The sequence below is a fragment of the Ictalurus furcatus genome, chromosome 16, assembly GCF_023375685.1.
Source record: "Ictalurus furcatus strain D&B chromosome 16, Billie_1.0, whole genome shotgun sequence".
NCBI lineage: Eukaryota > Metazoa > Chordata > Actinopteri > Siluriformes > Ictaluridae > Ictalurus > Ictalurus furcatus.
In genome coordinates this window covers 7,111,938-7,132,923 of record NC_071270.1, presented here as the reverse complement: position 1 = coordinate 7,132,923, position 20,986 = coordinate 7,111,938, and the positions used below count along the sequence as shown (strand labels likewise).

At 37.8% G+C, this 20,986-nt stretch overlaps 1 protein-coding gene across 1 annotated transcript; it reads right to left on the bottom strand.

Annotated features, from left to right (window-relative positions):
• Positions 1 to 11,875: 11,875 nt before the first annotated feature.
• Positions 11,876 to 16,143, bottom strand: ube2l3a (ubiquitin-conjugating enzyme E2L 3a). Its single transcript, XM_053646013.1, has 4 exons — positions 16,037 to 16,143; positions 14,815 to 14,910; positions 13,869 to 14,055; positions 11,876 to 13,740 (listed from the first exon to the last, which is right to left on the bottom strand). Exons 1-4 carry the CDS (start codon positions 16,061 to 16,063, stop codon positions 13,586 to 13,588), a joined length of 465 nt encoding a protein of 154 aa, XP_053501988.1. The 5' UTR covers positions 16,064 to 16,143; the 3' UTR covers positions 11,876 to 13,585.
• Positions 16,144 to 20,986: the final 4,843 nt, after the last annotated feature.

Below are 20,986 nucleotides of genomic sequence, written 5' to 3'. Positions count from 1 at the left end.
GATTTGGAAAGGCACACACCTGTCTATATAAGGTCCCACAGTTAACAATGCATGTCAGAGCACAAACCAAGCCATGAATTCCAAGGAATTGTCTGTACACCTCCGAGATAGGATTGTATCGAGGCACAGATCTGGGGAAGGGTACAAAAACATTTCTGCACCATTGAAGTTCCCAATGAGCACAGTGGCCTCCATCATCCGTAAATGGAAGAAGTTTGGAACCACCAGGACTCTTCCTAGAGCTGGCCGCCCAGCCAAACTGAGCGATGGGGAGAGAAGGGCCTTGGTCAGGGAGGTGACCAAAAACCCGATGGTCACTCTGACAGAGCTCCAGCATGTCTCTATGGAGAGAGGAGAACCTTCCAGAAGAACAACCATCTCTGCAGCACTCCACCAATCAGGCCTGTAGGGTAGAGTGGCCAGACGGAAGCCACTCCTCAGTAAAAGGAACATTACAGCCCGCCTGGAGTTTGCCAAAAGGCACCTGAAGGACTCTCAGACCAAGACAAAGATTGAACTCTTTGGCCTGAATGGCAAGCGACATGTCTGGAGGAAACCAGGCACCACTCATCAGCTGGCCAATACATCCCTACAGTGAAGCATGGTGGTGGCAGCATCATGCTGTGGGGATCTTTTTCAGCAGCAGGAACTGGGAGACTAGTCAGGATCGAGGGAAAGATGAATGCACCAATGTACATAGACATCCTTGATGAAAACCTGCTCCAGAGCGCTCTGGACCTCAGACTGGGGTGAAGGTTTATCTTCCAACAGGACAACTAAGCACACAGCCAAGATAACAAAGGAGTGGCTACAGGACAACTCTGTGAATGTCCTTGAGTGGCCCAGCCAGAGCCCAGACTTGAACCCGATTGAACATCTCTGGAGAGATATGAAAATGGCTGTGCACCGATGCTCCCCATCCAACCTGATGGAGTTTGAGTGGTCCTGCAAAGAAGAATGGGAGAAACTGCCCAAAAATAGGTGAATACTTTCCGGATGCACTGTATATCATGTTACCATACATTTCTTTTGGCAAGTCAATTATGGCATCTACTTTGTTCACATCAGAGGTCATTTTCAAACAACTGATTAGAGACAGATTACAGCTTTAATTCACTGTCAGAATTCCAGTAGATCAAAAGTTTACATACACTGAGTTGAGTGTCTCTTTAAACAGCCTGTTAGATTTCAGAAATTAATGTTATGACATTTAGAAGCTTCTGATTGGCCAGTTGTCATAATTAAGAGTTAACTGGAGAGTGCCCTGTGACTGTTTGAGGGCCTGCCTTTAAAGACAGTGTGTTTGTATTTGCCCTTGATACCATGGAAAAATCCAAGCAACTTTATTACAAGACTATTACACCCAAATGTTGGTCTTCCCTAAACTGTAGCCAAAAAATTGGAAGTACACAATTGTCTAGAATGTCTTTGTATGCTGTAGCATTAAGGTTTCCCTTTATTGGAGCTAAGGAGTCCAAATCTGTTTCAGCATGAAAATGCTTCTATGCACAAAGCGAGGTCCATAAAGACATGGTTTGCCAAGGTTGCTGTGGAAGATCTTTGGTGGTGGGAACAGAGCCCTGACCTCAACCCCACTGAACAATGCTTTAATTCTGACTGTGCAACAGGCTTTCTCACGCTGCATTGGTGCATTGTTCAGGAAGGAGGCACAGATTAACTCCCAGGGATGAACAAACTTTGGTCTGAAAGGTTCAACTAAACCACAAAGAATTGGTGAAGGAGTTTGAGGTGTCGGGTACCAGAGTATGTACAGTACATCCACAATTAAGAGAGTCCTACATCACCATGGCCTGAAAGGCTGTTGCACAAAGAAGAAGCCCCTACTCCAAGACTGGCATAAAAAATAAAATTAAAAAAAGCCAGACTGAAGTTTGCAGGTGACAACCAGTCTGTTGGAGGAATGTTCTCTGGTCAAATGAAACAAAAATTGAACTGTTTGGCCGTAATGATCAGCACTAGGTATTGAGGAAAAAGAGTGAGGCTTTTCATCCAAAGTGAGGCTTTTAATTTTTCATCCCCATTGTGAATTATGGTGGTGGCAGCATCATGTTGTGGGGGGTATTTGCTGGAAAAGGGACTGGTGCCCTTCAAAAAAAAGATGGCATCATGAGAAAGGAGGCTTGTCTAGAAATACTGAAGCAAGACATCAGCCAAAAAGTAGGACAATGATCCTACAATGAGGACAATTAGGTTTTTTTTCGTTTGTTTGTTTTTAACTGAAAAAGCGTGTCTGAACAAGGAGGCCCTCAATCCTCGACTTAGTTACACCAGTTCAGTCAGGAAGAATAGGCAAATATTCCAGCAAAGTATTGTGAGAAGCTTGTGGAAGGCTACTCCAAGCATTTGCTTCAAGTTCAAGCAATTAAAAGGCAATGCCAACAAATACTAACAAAGTGTATAAACGTTTGACCCACTGTAACAGCTGAAACAAATCTGTCAAAGTAGATACCCTAATCGCCTTAACACAGGAAATGTATACTAGAAATGTATGGAGTTTGAATGTTTATATCCTAGGTGTATATAACCTTTTGGCCTCAACTGTACATAGATGCATCAATGTCATAATATTATACCTGTTATCATCTGTCTTATGAGGTAATATTTATCTGAAGTTAAAAATGTTAGATATAGAATATTTTCCATTTGATTACTCAGGTCATACTGTGCCTTTTTTCAGAATAGAAAATATATGTGTAATTCCAAAAAGGTCCATTTCATACTCAAAGTCTGAATGATTTGGAATTTCTTACGTTTTAAAATGCTTGGCACTGAAACTGAATATCATTAAGAGATGCTGAAACACAATGCCTTAGTGTGATAAGGTACTGATGGTATGACAGACCTAAATTTTATAAACAGGGTCACATTTCAACATTTGTTTTTGTTTCTTTATTTTTAAATGCCTATGAAGGTGTTCAGTGTGGTGTATGACAGTAACAATGGCGCCATCTACTGGAGGACAGTGAAACATCATGCAATCGCAGGGTTCAACCCTTCAAAGCACCTTCAGTTTTTTCTGAATTCATATTAGCGATGATATAAATAGAAAATAAAAGAATGGTGCTTTATTGCAATAATTTATTTACTGGATTTCCACAATTGGTAGTTTACTGAATACAAATCACTGTTTTTTGTGATAGCGGACTGAATGTTCCCATAACACAAATGTCTGATTTATGTTTAATGAAGTATTTATTAGTTTTGCACATGTTGCAAAATATGTGCAAATGTTGTATTTGTTTTAAATGCATTCTACTCTGCTATTCAGACATTCTAAACTACCACAGGTAAGGTCTAGTATGCTTCCTAATTGCTAAAAAATTTGTAGCATTTGCTGTCCATGAGAAAATGAAACTATTTGAATGGATTTCTTAGTATCTTAATACGTGAATACAAGAGAGATGAAACCTCTCAAGCAATACTAATAATGTTTTAGCATGCCAAAATATCCTTTCAAAGTAAGTTTTTTCATTTGTGAAGCATTTATTTTTGTATTTTTCATCAATTTAAATAATTTAAAAATGTAACATTCATTCGAAATAACGAAGCCATTTGCTTTTTTTTTAATGTTACTGTGCAAAGTAATTGTTTCTGTTTTGTACAGTGCACAGAGTTGTGTGTGACCTACTGCACCCAGTACATGGAGTAATTTATTTATTTTTTTACTTTTATATATTAGTCTATGTGTCACTAGTTTCAAATAGTCATGAACAAACACTTGTATCCCTTCACAAAGTAAGCATTGTATGTAGAATAAAGTATACTCTAATTGACCACTTTATTAGGAACACCTGTACCCCTGCTTATTCCTGGTATTATTCAATCAGCCAATCATGTGACAGGAGAGTTTGCACAGGATGGTGAAGAAAACAAAAAACATTCGGTGTGTGACAATTCTATGGGTGGAAAAGCCTTGATTAGAGGTCAGAGGAGAATGGGCAGACTGTTTAGAGCTGATATGCAGTCTTTGGTAACTCAAATAACTAATGGTGGTAAGCAGAAAAGCATCTCAGAATGCACAACACATCGAACCTTGAGGTGGATGGGCTATAACAGCAGACGACCACATCAGGTTCCACTCCTTTCAGCCAGGAACAGGAATCTGAGGCTATAGTGGGCACAGGACAATCACTGAAACAGGACAGTTGAAGATTGGAAAAACGTTGTCTGTCCAGTTTCTGTGAGTCTGTGCAAGGGTGGACTTTGCACTAAGCAGGTAAGCAACTACATTGGGTTGCCATATATAATTTTTTTAATTATTGATGCTAAATAACGTATGCTGAAAATTTTAATATTGATGTTAAAACACTGAAATGCAAGCTCCATTCCTATATTTTGCCTAGGGCCCCCAAATCACTAAATCCACCCTGGTTGCCACAGAACCGCCACTCACTGGAGTTTTTGTTTTTCGCACCATTCTGTGTAAAGACTATAGATTTTGTGTGAGACAATCCCTGGACATGAGCAGTTTCTGATATACTCAAATCAGCTCACTGGCACCAAGAACTATGCCACAGTCAGAGTCACTGAGATCACATTTTTTCCCCATTCTGATGTTTGATGTGAACATTAACTGAAGCACTTGACCTGTATCTGCATGATTTCATGCATTGTGCTGCTGCCACATGATTGGCTGATTGGATAATTGCATGAATGAACAAATGTATGTGTGTTCCTAAAAAAATGGTAGATAAGTATATTATAATCATTTATTATTATTATTATTATTATTATTATTATTATTATTATTATTATTAACTCATTACTATTTCTTTATGTTTTAAATACTTAAATGAGCCAATGCCATTCATCTAAAACAGCAGTTCTCAAACTTTTTAATCTAAGGCCTACTTTGTGGATAGTGTCATAGCAGAGCATGAAGGAGCTTAGCACAGATGCTGCACATACAAAGACACATGTGTGACTGTGTTGCTAAAACAGGCACATGGTCTATTTTTCCTGTAGCACAATTGACGCTGCCAACACAGAGCAAAAGGACAGCAAACTTCCTGTTTTTCACATTCATAATCTCATAACTTATTGTGAATTGATGAACATTGTCCATCTTTCCAACTCTTTGTATTTCAGGGCAGGGTGGTGAACTTTTTGTTCTGCCAGGCCCCAATTGAGTTAATAATAAATAATGATCAGTGCCCAAATTGTCCCAAATGCAGCGTAATGCTGATACCACTGCTGAGCCTTCTAGGAAGAAAAAGCTAAACTCCTTTGCTGCATTGTTGCAGCAGAAACAGAAATGGGCAGAATACTTGTTTGCTCAGCCCCTCGAATGGGAAGTGTGAGTACCTTTATGCATTAAAATACAGGGTAGAGCTGGAGGTGGGTATCAGCCAACTGCAAAAGCTGTCAGCAGCAATGTAATAGTGCAATAAAGTGAAGTACAGAGCTCAGAGAAGCTTAGCACAGCTAAAGAGATCTGCAATGCCAGATTCAGAAGTACTAGGGTTTCAATCAGCAAAAACACTTGTGGCTTCATTAATAGTATGTAGGCTGAGGCTAATAACTTCAATAATAATAGTATATAGGCTGATGAGGCTCTGAGCATCACTTTGCATATAACTCAAATATAAAAGAGCTGACGTGCTAGTTTGCGAAAGAATATAACACTCTGTCGAATCTGAACTGTATCTTTAACACAGTGGCATAGTAACTTCTGGCCCTTAATGATCTGGGCAAGACATCATGCAAACAGTACTACAAGCAACGGGAGCCAGTGGAGTGTGTTAAATCACCGAAACACAAACTATTCACATGATGCAGTAGGCTAGCTTTAGTCACCCATGTCTGTGGTCACACTATTCCCACATAGCGGGCCTAGTTGGTGCCATTGCAACAGCTCAGAACAATAAATTCAGGACACATGATACCTTGGAAGTGCCTGAGCATCCCAGTGTTGTTTTGGAAATACACATTCAAAGGTGTGCTGGTTTCCCCTCTGCAAGTGAAACATTGGAGTGTGATATCATCAAACCAGTGGCTACTGAGAGCACTGTCCACTGGGTATCGTTTACAGTTTCACCAGGTGTGCGGTTTCAGACCGAAGCCAAATGGAAATATAGAAGTGCAGTTACTACTACAAAAAGAGGCAATACCGATTGGGACAAAATATCTGGTCAAGTCATTTTTAAGAGATTTACTCATTTAAAAAAAAAAAAAGGGAGACATAACCTGTCTTATTCTGGATCTAACCATATAAGCAGAGAGATATACCAGTCCAGTTTCCATCTCTTTGAGTTAACTCTAGCAACCAAAGTGTTCACAAATCACCTTAGATACCTTGCAATGTCACGATCTCTGCGTGCTCCCTTATCTGGACAATTGTCTGCTGTTTGTACAGTCCCAACAGCAGGTGATGAGCATGACAAAGCTTCTGATTTAATAATAATAATAATTCTGTAGATTTATATAGTGCTTTTCTAGGCACTTAAAGCATTTTACATTGTACGGAGGGGAAATCTCCTCAACCACCACCAGTGTGTAGCATCCACCTGGATGATGTGACAGCAGCCATAGTGCACCAGAACGCCCACCACACACCAGCTATTGGTGGAAAGGAAAGGTGTATGGTGTAGCCAGTTCAGGGATGGAGATTATTAGGGACCTTGATAGATAAGGGCCAATGGGTGAATTTCGCCGGGACACCAGGGTTATACCCCAACTCTTTATGAGAAGTGTCCTGGGAGTTTTAATGACCACAGAGAGTCCTCAGTTTAACACCTCATCCGAAAGACGTTTAATAGTTAACATGTAGAAGCTCTGGGTTAAAAGTCAATCACATTCACTCTAATTCATTATGTCTCAGGAATTTGAAAATATTGCATAGGCTGCACCCTTCCATACTGAAATTTCCATCTGTTGATTCCACCTGTAACTGATTTGGTTAAATGCCAGCTGCTTTAGCTAATGTTTTAGAGTTGCCTAGACATCGGTAATTCTTGGCTCAACTTTTTCCATTAACATTTGACATTTTGTGTCCACTGTCATCTCTGGCTTGCTCATTGGGGATAAATTCATACATTTAAAATCTATATCCTGAATTTATATATTTCTTTAAAGCTGCTTTGGGACAATGTCCATTGTTAAAAGCGCTATACAAGTAAAACTTAATTGAATTTAACCTCAATCCTGTCCACCAGTTTTATAGAACTGACAAACAGTCAACATGGTCACTTGCTTACTTTTAGCTTGAAGGCTGTTGTTCCTCAATTGGAATCAAACACCAACCCAAATTCCCAGGAATTACCATATTAGTAAAAAGCAAACGATTAGAGCCTGGTATGATAAACCTTCTGAATTAAATTTAAATCCACTTTGTCGATATCTAAATAAGACTACAATGGGATAGACAGTAAACCTGACACAGCAGTGATCTTTTATAGGCTAACCCCATAGAGTCATGGTCATATGGTGACGACTTTGAAATTGGTGATTTGGAAATGGGAAAACGCCACTCGTTGAAACCACCCTGGCAGTCAAGAAAAGGGGTATTAGAACAAGCTTTTTTAGGTTTAAAAAAAAAATATTTTTTGCTTATTTTCATGAAGGGTGCCAATAGATAGAGTCAACTGTATGTCATTAAAATACTCCTTATTAAACAAGTATAATGGGAACTTTTGGTGTAGAGAATCTCTGGGGAAATATAAATAACCTGCCATTTTACTTTTGACAGATTCAACTTGGACATTCAGGCCAATAATCCCTGATGTTATTTTAGTTAATCCCTCATTTTAAAACTTTTCTTTCATGACCTTTTTGTTTGTGGCAAACTATCTTTGACTTAAATGAATCCCTAATGGAAATTTAAACCTGTGTTGTAAGCAGCTGGATTAAAGTTAATCTGAGTTTAATATAAAATCAAACCAGGCCCAAAAGCATCCTGACTATTTAAACAATGTTTAATGTTTGGTGCAACTGGATTAATAGATACACTTAAATCTTAAACCTTTTGATGCAACTTCATCTGAAATCTATTACTAGAGGGTCACAGGTCTACAAGATTCACCACAGCAACCCTTAGTTCCATCATCTTTTAGGATTGGAGTAGCCAATTTGTAGTACAAATTCAAATGGATACACTATATTTGGGTTGCTTTTGCACAGTGATTACCAAGTCATTATGATTTGTAGCCTCAGAAGTGCTTCTACTTCATGATATCACCAGTATCTCTGCTGCTCATTGTAGCAGGGATGGCCAGGAATTGGCCTGATGCGCGTAGGTTCTAGTAAGGCAGAGAGACTACAGTATTAGAAATGTCAAAACCATCTGGCTGGGTTATTCTGCTTGTCTCTCTGAGGAGACCTTTAAAGAGTCTATGTAGAACCCCTTTAAGAAGCTAAAAACCTTTAAACGTTGAAGAACCCTTGAGGAAGTCTATTTTAAGAATGTACCACACTTTTACCACATTGAGTCTTTATAAGTATGAAATGAATGAATATTAATAATAGTTTTCAACGGGCTACTGTCTTTGCCCGTATATTTCTGTCATCTCAAATGCACAACAATGAGAAGACATCATCTCTATAGAGAAGGGTGGAAGCATGAAGGGGGTGTTTGAGAGATTTTGCAGAGGCCTCAAACAGGTATGAGAATGCTATAGTTTCTTTTATAATAATAACTTTTCAGACTAGCAAACAAGCAGTTCATTCAGAAGATAGACTGGGATACATGAGTCAAACCTGGGCAATGGCCTGAGGGCTGGAATACACATTCACTTACCAAAGCTTAGCAAGGTGACCAGCATCAACAGTGTCAAATGTTGTAGTACCTGATCATTTCTGTTCTGGGCAAACAAACAGAATATACATGCAAAATCTAAATAAATAATTTACATTGCGCAGGTCCTTTCTTCATGCTGGATAACTTGAGGCTACAGAACATATTCTTACATTGTTCGCATTTTCAAACAATGCCCGTCTGCACAAACTGAGGTAAGTTCACAAAAAGAATTTGACACTAACCTTAGGCAGACATTTGTTTCTTGACAGTGGTTAAATATGAGTAATTTCACTTGGATAAATATTCTCAATCATGTTTACATAGGTTGAACTGGTGCAGATGGTCATTGATGAGTGTGAGAAAAGACCGGAAAGGGGCCAGGACATCAAGGAGCCTGCCCGCCATCCTTCAGTTCAGGAAGTGACATTCAGACAGGCTGGTCAGACACACACAGCCACGAACACCACATCCAAAACAGAAGTGTTAAATAAACCTGAAGATCTTTCAAAATAAATCTTAAAAATATAAATGTTTCATTTTACAATGAAAATGTTAGTGATTCCATAATTTAAATCTGCAATAGTCAAGGATCTACAGGCCCCTGCATGGTCTTAACACCAGAATGCTACTCCGTCCTCTTGACTGCATTTTACAATCTGTGAAGACTTTACAGTAGTAACCAGTTCTAAGCTCCTAAGTGATAAAAATGCCTCACACACAGCCTTCATTTAATCTGACCAGCCACAAGCTAAGAGCTACTCTGTCCAAATGGGAAGCCAATAGTTCTACATGCTTGCCTCTAAAAACAGCCTTACAATTTATGTCAGTAATTTAATTGTCATTAGGATCTTGCCAACTGTAAACCTTAAATACAACATGATGCAGGTTTATCCCAAATGATGTTCAAATTAAGTGTTTCTAATAAGCAGAACAATCTTTATATAGACTGTAATGCTGTCTTCTCTACATGAGTGTGTTTATCGTAACTACAGCCTCTGTCCCTAGACAGATTAATCCAGTGGGCCTAATTTCTTTTCCTAGAGCTGCTTAGTGACGTATATCACATTATACTAATCCTTGTTCCATAAAACACTTGGGTTACAATTTTACCTGAGTGTATGTTCCACACTGTGTTCTGTATGCGTGCAGTATGGGTATGTATGAGGTACACTGAATTTCTAGAGTAACTTATATCATCAATGCACAATCCCAATTCTAAAAAACTTGGGACAGTGAATCTTTTAATTATATTGTGCACTGTAGAAAGTCAAACGCCCAAAATCCTACAGATTTGTCTTTGGGGAATGTTGTTCTCAAAGTGTAGGATTATTCACTGATGCATCTGTTGGCAAATGGGTGAGCCTTGACCCATCCTTGCTCTTGAAGGACTAGGCTTTTTTTTGGAGGCTCCTTATATGCTATGATTACCTCATCTGTTTCACATCACCTTCTAATTTCAACTCGTCATCACTATTAGTCCTAAATTGCCCGTGTCCCAACTTTTTGGAACATGTTGCATGCATCAATTTCAAAATAAACATTTCTCTTCAAAAAACTATGCAGTTGATTAGGTAAAACATCCAATATCTTGTCTTTATACGTTTTCTGTTTAAATACAAGTCGAATTACATTTACAAATCACTCCTCTTTGTTTATATTAGCATTTTCTATACTGTCCCAACTTTGTCAGAATTGGGGTTAAAAGTAATATTCTTATAAATATATTTATTCTTTCAAACAAGACTTCCTATACACACTTCCCCTAAAACATTATTATGCAGGTAATACAGTACTAGAAGTAACATTTTAGATGAGTGAGTGGGCTTTATTGTAACTGTGTAAGGATATACATACCGTCCAGTTTCCTCTGAACTCTCTCATCGACAAGGCATTCTCCACCCACAGAACTGCCACTTACTGGATGTTTTCTGCATCATTCTAAGTAAACTCTACACATAAAATCCCAGAGATCAGCAGCTTTTTTTACATACTCAAATGAGTCTGCCACAGTCAAATTCACTGAGATCACAATTTCCTCTGTTCTCATGTTTGATGAGAACATTAACTGAAGCATTACATTGCTGGCACATGATTGGATAAGTGCGTGCGCAGGTGCTCCTATTAAAGTGGAAAGTGAGTTTATACATATTTGTAGTTACTTTTTTGACGCCACTGGTCATTTCTAACATTAAGTCACTAAAAGACCTCTTAATGGCTACAATACTGAAAACCAAGCATTTTATGTGGTGTATAAAGTGTGCAAATGTGGCCACATTTTGAGGACATAGACTGGACTCACTTTGGGACCAGTCATAAAGTAATATATTTGAAGAATATACAGTGCTGTGAAAAATTATTTGATTTCTTATCTGATTTCTTCTGTTTTTTGTGTATATTTTGTGTATATATTAAAACAAAATCTAAGATAAAACAAAAACAACCTGAGTGAGCACAAAATATAGTTTTTAAATTATATTTATTATAGCAAAGAGTTATCCAATACCAACTGGACCTGTGTGAAAATGTATTTAACCCCCGTAGTTACTAGTTCCCAAAATCTATGAAACTGCATTCATAATGAGGTTCAGCTGGACTCAACACAACCAGACCTGATTACTGCAAACCCTGTTCAATCAAATCAACAGGCCTCTCTTGCATCAATAAAGGTCACTGTTCATGACTCAACTATCAGAAAGACACAGGCATCTATGGAAGAATGGCGAGGCGAAAACCACTGCTAACCCAGATCATTATTAAGACTCATGTGAATTTTGCCAAAACACACCTTGATAATCCTCAAACCTCTTGATGAAACACAAGTGCAACTTGGATAGGAGTAAAAGTAAGTGAAAGGCTGATCTCCAGTTGTCGGAAGCTTTTAGTTCAAGTTTAAGGGGGCAATTAGTTTTTCACATGGGTGATATGTGTTGGATAACTTTTTTTTGCTTAAAAAAAACTGTATTGTGTGTTTACTCAGGTTGCCTTTGTTTTATGTTGTGTTTCGTTTGAAGATCTAAAACTATTTAGTATGAGATACACAAAAACACAAGAAATCAGGATGGGGGCAAATACTTCCCCCCCCAAACAGCATTGTAGAAATACTCAAACCAGCCTATCTGGCACCGTTCTAGAGTTTATTCAGAAAAAAAAAACATCCAGAAAGAGGCAATTCTGCAGACAGAAATGCCTTGTTGATGAGAAAGGTCAACAGAGCATTGCCAGATCGTTTTGAGCTGACAGAAATGCTACAGTAACTCAGATAACCACTCTGCACTGTGGTAGGCACAACAGCAGCTCAGAATGCACAACACATCAAACCTTTAGATGGATGGGCTACAACAGCAGAAGAACACATTGGGTTCCACTTCTGTCAGCCAAGAACAGAAAGCTGAGACTGAAGTTGTCACAGGCTCACCACTGGTGACCATGTGCATCCCTTCATGGCCACAATTTACCCATGTATACAGTAATGGCTACTGTCAGCATGATAAGAATTGAGGCTGTTTTGAAAGCAACGGAAGTCCCTACCCAGTTTTATTATAGTGCATGTCCTGATAAGATCCTGAAAGTGTATGGTTAATCTTGGACGGTTAGAACAAAGGCCAATAAGGCCAACACAGTTTTTGTATATAATTTGATCAATCCCTGGGCTCTCACCATGACTCTCACCATGACTCTAGATCACGTAAATCAGCACAATTTTGCATGCCATCTTTCAGTCAACAGTTAGTATTGTTCAGTCAAATAACATTACACTAGTATTATTAGGTGTCTGATAAAAATGACAAATTCCCAGGTCTGTTGGTTTCAGAAAGCTAGATCACTCTTCATACCCTGACCTAAATTAGAAGGTGGTTTCATTGTGGTTTAACCATTGTATGTAAAAAAACTCCAACGGTTGACAAGATAATACACCAGACAGCGTAATCTGCTGAATTAATACATCTGCATAATAACAGAATAAAAATCTATTCTGGTCCTAGCTTTCATGTTAATCTGGCATAATCCAGGTGCAATTAAGGGTGCAATAAATAGCAATTAAAAGGTGTAATAAGTAATTTTGCTTAGTGATGCCATTTCTTCCAGGATAAAGTACATCTCTAATAAATCATATTACATTACTTTAAAATAACTCTTAAATCAGACACAAATGGTTGTTTTTTTTTCCTTTTTTATAACATCATAAACATTATATTGATAACAGTGACTAAGCTGAAGTTTTGAATATTTGATGAATTACAGAGGTTACGAAGAACGCTTCGTTCCACAGAATACAGTGCAACCTAGACAAAAACAAAAGAATAAAAAGAAATATAAAAGAAATGGATGCCACACACCTTTAGAACCTGGATTTTTGCCCAAACAAAGACATACTTGCAGAAGTGAAAGACTGAAGGACATAATATAATGAAATTCACTGTAGTAATCTGCTCTGGGGGAAAAAACAGTCAAGATTCATTGCACAGCAGGTTTTATGACCAGTACACAGCTCTGTGCAAATTAAGAACAAATTAAAAGGAACAGCATTTACTCCCACCCTCACCACCCAAATCTTGTTGTTTTTTCCCTCCAAGTTTCCATTTACACTCGTATTTGGATCACATTTGCTTTATACACTATAGAAAAACCAGCCATCCAGTTGGTACCCAGAGGGCAAGTAGAACTGAGTCATAAAAGTCCTGTAGCAAGGTTGAACTGCTTTTGGGATGCTCTGCTCCAAGTTCGGAGTGGATGCTGGGAGCTTGGGTGGGAGGAGGGTACAGATAGAGGCAGAGGTTTAAAGATCTGGAGAGGTGGGCAAAGGAGAGAGTGGGATTCACACTCATCTTATTAGTCCACTGGCCGCTTTTCACCATGTTTCTTTGTAAACTCTTCTGCATTCTTAAAGAATTTTTTACGGTCTTTTGAGTATTCCTCTGCTAGGTCGGCCCTCAGTGGGTGTTCTGGCTGAGGGTCATTGACAAGGGCGATGAGAGACTGGATTACTAATTTGTGGAAAGAAAATATTGTTGGATGAGAAAGGACAAACACACACCTTCATATAAGGGCTGAATATTAACATTTACAATATTTGCTAAAGCCTATATCGTTTCTTTATGATGAGACACCTTACCTTGATCAGTTTTGGTTGCGGGTTTCCAGTTTTCAGCGCTTATGACTGGCAAGCACACCTGACCTTTCTCATCTATGTTCGGGTGGTAGATCTTTGTTTTGAATGTGATCTTGGGCGGCTTAAATGGATACTCAGCAGGGAAAATGATCTCAATCCGGAATGCACCTTTATCGTATGGAGGGTTGTCCTGAAATGAACAAACATCCATTTTAATTATTCACCATTCTCAATACAGTTCACCTTAAGCATAGGAGGTGTTCCTGTTTTTGAAGTACCAACCAACACTGCCAAGTGTCTTAATGCTTAATTAACTAGATGCTTGACTAAATCTCGATCACTGCACAAAGCTAAGCCCCACAGTTCACACCCTCCCCTTGGAAAAGTCTCCATCTGGACACCATAGTGCACATCTCAGACTCAACCTGATTACAGCCATTTTTTGAGCGGTACTTTAAAAGACTTCTGAGCACTTGGGGTGGGTGTAAATGCAGGTAAGCATTTTTTTACTAAAACAGCAGTGTTATTCAAACACCACCACTGCAAGACCAACCCGCTTAGTAAGTTCACCTTGCTCTCCGTTAGTGACCTCCAAGCCAAGCCAAAGGCAGATTCTTGACACATTGGACTGGAAGTCCACTTCATCATATATTTAAACCCAGACAACTCTGGGTTCAACTTTTGGCATTACAATATTCCAGCAGCACAACATTTAGCACTGACCATGTTCACTGTTCTCTCCAGATTTCTTTGTGCTTCTACATGTTTTAAATAATAAATTCAGTGAAATGAATGTCTACAAAAAGAAAATGAAAGTTTGAACAAGCATTTCTTAAAACACCTCTGCATTACACAACTTCCAGCTGTTTCAACCTAATGCATTGTGATATATGAAATTGAAAGAAAAACCTTTGAGGCAACAATGAAACAGTACTATTATCATACTTACAGGAACGATAAGTCCTTGCCAAGTCAAGATGTTTGACTCGTCAACTTGGATGTTGCGGAAGTTTTTCATTCCAGATTTGCGGATTTCATCAAGTTCCTGTGAAAAAATTGCACAGATCCAAGATATGATTTCGACAGAGAGGTCCTTTCTAACACCTGAAACTAAGGCTCTGATATATAAATCTTATTACATTTTATTGGCCCAGCCAATCACTTCATTTTTAGGCGAGTGATTAGAAGGTAAACAGCTTCATATGAACTGACACATAATTCTTATGGTTGGATCTGTTTCCATTACCAGCTTAGAACAAAAGCTAATGAGAACAGGGCACAACTTCACTGCTGTCTGAATCACTGCCGTCAACATAATGCTTACATTACAACCTAATGCAAATTAGCAAATGGGGGGAATAAATTTTAAGATTGATATCACGTTTAAGACTTAACAATGGTAGAAAGCAGGTCTCGAGATTGTCAACCACAAGAGTCTCACATACTGTGAAATGTAACTACTCAAAGTCAAAGCTACACCCACTCGACTCCTCACTGACTTCCTGCTTCTGTCCAACCAACATTTCTGCTATTGTAAATCAGTAGTGCTGAATGGCATAAAGTCACTGGTAAACGTGTTATATGGTGAAAAAAACATTCTCCTCTTAGAGCTACATCGATATAATGTTCTGGTTAATAATCTGGTTCACGTTTAGTCCAGCACTAACGTTAACTTGACAATCACACAGCTAGCTAATTCACTCTTAGGCCATCTGAGTCTTCGGCTAGCTGACTTCTTCTCTTTTTCATCAAAACCATTTCAGACAGTTGACACCAGCCGGATAATCCGTTTTTTACCTTTAATTAAACTGTGATTAAAACACAGAGCCCATGAGATCTATGAGACACTTTAGCGCAAAGTACATTAGGTTCTTTTTGCCGGCGGCCTTAGCAAGCGAACATGTTCATTTGCTATTACAGCGCTCGACCGTTTTCACTAGCAAGCGGGCTAACAGGCTAACTTAGCTAGACTGTTGGCTAAATACGATGGAAGTGGCTAGCTTGTTAGCTTCCCCATTATCATATTTCTCAGACATAAGACAAAACTAAGTGAAATATTACATTTTTTTATTTACACCAGCTTCTTACACGCACTGTATATAACCGAACAGGCAGAAATCTTAATCAATCTTATTTTACAAAAATAATTAGGGATTACTCAGGGTATTTACCTTATGCAGCCTCCTGCTTGCCGCCATCTTGGATTTGCTGACTAACTACCCACAGTGCACCGCGACAGATATAACTATTCTTCTGGAAACCCCCATTGGCACGTATGTCATCAGAAATTTTTATTGTATAAACAATATGAAATTATAGAGTAGCAAGTTGTATAACATGACAGACAAATCCACATCGATTATTATTAATACTGTTACCATAACTACATTTATAGTTGTTATTGTTGTTGTTGTTGATGTTGTTGTTGATGTTGTTGTTGTTTTAAATTATGGTCTGTGTTTTTATTGAAAACCCAGTGCAAATTACACGTCATTGTGAGTCATCACAATAGTTCAGAATCATCGTTTAAATCCCCCCACAGACACACACATAGAACAGATAAGGATGCTCTAAAAAAATAAAAACCAACCAAACAAAAAAGACTATTTAAAAATAACAACAAAGATAAAGTATGTGCAGTATTTGATATTGTCAAGCTTTATCTAAGAAGACATTTATTTAGCATCTATGAAAGAAGTCTCCAGTGTTAGAGCTTTGTAACAGTGAGTATATTTTCCTCCACAGGATATGCTTCAGGACAGAAGAGTTTGTGCTTTCTAGTTTCTCTGTAACATGACAAGCTGCATTTGTTTTGACTTTTTAACTTAAGGAGAAAGAAAATAGAGGCTGTTGAGGAAACAACAGTTTATAATCGCTATAACATAAGTGAAAACAGGAACTTGTCTCAGTAAATGTAACTAAAAAGGACTGAAAACACAACATGTCATTCATTACTACATGAAAAAGCTGTAATCAACGACAACTTGCTGTGGTATAAGGAATAAAACATTTGAAACATGCCGTTATAGGAAAATAATCAACTGTTGGTCCCATCATTGATTATTTTCCTATAATAGCATAGTAATGTCAAGTTTTATTCTTTATTAACTATATACATGCAGTATTCAGCTTTGGATTAGTTTCTATGCTGTGCACCAGTCTACTCCACAATTAACACTGGAGCTGAAACTGGAACTAATTTTAATTATGCCATTAACTTCTGATGTAAACGAACACTTAAGTCTAAGCAGTTTTGCCATGCATCCAAAATATTTACTTCCTTACTTTCTAAATCTGACAGAAAAAAGGTACAATTGTTATATTATGACATTGCGATATTGAAGTACAAACCAAAGCTTCAGTCTGTGCACTTATTTATTTGGTTGAACAAACATGGTTAATTGAAAATAATAATAATCTTAATAATAAGACTTCTGTTTATTTGTGCTATTATATACTGTATGGTCCCCCAGATTTAACAGTAAGCTATAGTATGTATCATTTAAGATAAATTGCATTTACATGGGTATTCTAACATACAAGCAGAATCAGACCCAATTAATTTGTATCTGAAGTATGTTCTCATTGGCATTAAAACAAAAGACATGTCTTATATAAACCTCAAGAAGGACTTTGAACATTGATATTGTAGTGAATCCCTGATAACTGTGATAAATGTCATATGTAATGAAAGGAAATTCTCTTATATCATGTACTCTCTTATATTATGAACTGCTATCGAATACCTATAATTAATGTATTTATTTAATTACCTTGTATTCATTTAATTACCTCTTTAAATAAGCTGATCAACTGCCATCCTTCTTATAGCTGGCACATGTATTTTCTGCGTCTTGAAAAGACTTATTTTCATAGTGTGCTGTGTGTTTTGTCTATCTGGCTGGCACCTGCACCAGTAGAAACCGTCCACGCACTGCTGTTATCAATGTGTAAAATGTGTATAAATACTTCTGTTTTGAATGAATAAACCGGAAGTCTCTGTGAACATTCATATGTGTCAGTGTGTGTGTTCATTCGGACTCTCCGGGCGCCTGAACTCTGCGGTAAACCACACTTTCTAGCTCATAGCAGCACAGAACTAAAAGTTAATAGTTAATAAGTGTAGAATAGGCTGAAAGGGCTGACGGAGATCTGGAAGACACAATCTGAGATTTGGAGATTCCTGAGATACATGGAAATCTAACATGTAATAAATGTTAACTGTAATAAATGTGATATAAAGAGGTTGTAGGTAATGAGAGGTTAAAATGACTGGAAATGTTTAGTAGTAGTAGTATGCATGAAACTAGAATATCTCTTCCACCATCTCTTCATTCTGTTTATTCTATTCCTATTCAATAAATATATTTACATAATTGTATATAACTGCACCTAATTGTAAAACTAAAAATTCCACCTACCATAAAATTGTTTCACCATGGGGCAATTAAAGATTTTGTCCAGCAGGTGGCGATAAATAGAAATAAATGATGATTGACCATATTTGATATGGCTGGACACAAAACACCTCACTTTTGAGCTTGCCTGGTAGTGCCTTTTGGCAAAATCTTTGTTATGAAACTTTCAGTCATTGTTGAATTCCCTATTTGGGATGAAGTTGTTGATTAATGATCTGTAACAGCTGCTCTGACAGTAGCGCTAGCTGCAAGGAAATTCAAAGGTTTGCTTTAATGCATTTGTTCAGTGTTATCATTTCTATAGCCGGGGTTAACAGTAAAATAAATTCCTGACCACATTTATGAACTTTCCAAATATTAGGCTCACCATTTAAATGTATACAACAATATTTTGGCTATTTTTTTGGATGTTTTTTTTTATTCAAGAAAGGATACATTTTATTAAAATTTTATTAGTCAGGTTGATATTATTGATAAGCCTTATTTATATCTGGGATTTACATTAAACCAATTAAATACAAGTGAACAGTCAAATCACCTTCTTAGAGAGAGAGAAAAAAGAGAGGCGAGGGAATGATTGTTTCATAGCTGCTGTACGGGTAACAAGGATTAATTCGCTTAGGAGATGTTCCATAACATTATAAACAAGTAACAAAAATTGAAAAAATAAAATGTGTGGTCTTTGTAAATTGGTATAAATGTAATGGTCTATTCCATAATTGTATTTTATTTAAAACTGAGGAAAAACCAGTCATCACTGGGTCATGCTGCGGATAGTAACAATAATAACAACAACAACAACAACTATAATAATAATAATAATAATAATAATAATAATAATAATAATAATAATAATAATAATATAGATTAGGATGTAAAAATGATTATTTCTATGTTCAGTGAAACCCTTCAAATGTGCTACATTATTATTTTAAATGGGGTAGACAGTTCTGAAAGAGAAAAGGAATAAGGAAAGGAAACATTCATTTCTCCCAACGTCCTCTGGATGGCACAGGAGTACAGAGCATTAGAACAATGTGGGCGAGCAAGCACTGATATCCTTGGAAAACTTCCAGTCCTGGTAAAAACCCGCTCTGGCAAACACATGATCTGAAGTGTGTGGTAATTACCTAACAAGTTGGATCAAGGGTGTTAAAGCACAGGGAAACCACTAAAATATGTAGTACACTGTGAACTCCAGTAAAGAGGAAAAAATAGCCTACTGTAAAATTTTGCTCTGTAATCATCCACAGTCTCTCTCTCTCTCTCTCTCTCTTTCTCTCTCATATTCAAATATATATATAAGTATGGGTGCTAAAGTAATTACCAACATCAAGTGTTTTAGTAAGGATTTTGGCCACCACAAGATGTCAGAACAGCTTCAGTGCACCTTGTCACAGCTTCTACTGGAACTGTACTAGAAGAACGAACACCATTCATCCAAAAGATGAACAGATTCTCTCAATCAGTGTCTTGATCATGGTAGTAGAGCACACTTATCTTCCATGGGTGTTCTGTTGGGTCAAGATCTCGTGGCTGCAAAACCCATAGCATATGATTTACATCATCTTCATAGTTATACTTATAAATATGACAAAATATAATAAATTACCAAGTGCCAAAGTACCAAAGTAAACAAAGCTTAAAATTGTATGATAAATTGTTTAAACTTTCCTTTAACATATGCATATGTAACATTAATACTTATAGTTAACCGTATAGAATATATACATACATTAAAATAGATGAAATTGAGTAAGAGCCATTAAAACCACCCATCCATATACCATACCACTTATCCTACACAGGGTCGCAGGGAGCCTGGAGCCTGTCCCAGGGGACTTGGGGCTCAAGATGGGGGACACCCTGGACGGGAGTTCGACCTATTGCAGGGCAATTTAAAAAATACAAAATTATTGGTTGTGTGTGTGTGTGTGGTATAAATGTGTGTAGCTTTTACACATGCACAGAAATTCTGTAAAGCAAGTTTCAAAAATAAAATGAAATGTAATATATTTCTACATATTCCCGCCGGGGCCCTGTGTGTGTGGAGTTTGCATGTTCTCCCCGTGCTGCGGGGGTTTCCTCCAGGTACTCCGGTTTCCTCCCCCAGTCCAAAGACATGCATGGTAGGCTGATTGGCATGTGTCCGTAGTGTATGAATGGGTGTGTGAGTGTGTATGTGATTGTGCCCTGCGATGGATTGGCACCCTGTCCAGGGTGTACCCCGCCTTGTGCCCCATGCTCCCTGGGATTGGCTCCAGGTTCCCCCGCGACCCTGAAGAAGGAGTAAGCGGTAGAAGATGGATGGATGGATGGATATTTCCACATAAAAAAATACTAGGCAATAAACATTAATTTGGTAATATAGTGTGCTGTAGTATATATTAATATTTGGTGTGGAAAAAAACCAAAAAAAAAAACCAGTAGTCTCAGGCACAATTTGTGAAATTTTCTAAAGAAAGTTTTACTGAGCAGCTCAGAGGTTCTGCTACAGTTCATCTAGAAACTTTTCTGCTGCACTTCTCTCTTTCGCATTACGGAAGTCAGTAAGCCTCATTATGGCTTTTGGTTTGCAAAGTGGTCTATGTATTGTAATGGCATAGAAACCTTTTTTTCTGTGACATTGTTTTCGGTTGGACAAGTAATGCCTGGAAAGAAATACACACACACACACACACACACACACACAAGTGTAGCGTA

Excerpts from the sequence above, each read along its gene's own strand:
- ube2l3a (XM_053646013.1), bottom strand. The coding sequence starts at position 16,063 with ATGGCGGCAAGCAGGAGGCTGCATAAG. Across the intron at positions 14,911-16,036 it reads CAAGCAGGAGGCTGCATAAG|GAACTTGATGAAATCCGCAA; the intron begins GTAAATACCCTG and ends ATTTTTTCACAG. Across the intron at positions 13,741-13,868 it reads CGCAACCAAAACTGATCAAG|TAATCCAGTCTCTCATCGCC; the intron begins GTAAGGTGTCTC and ends TCCACAAATTAG.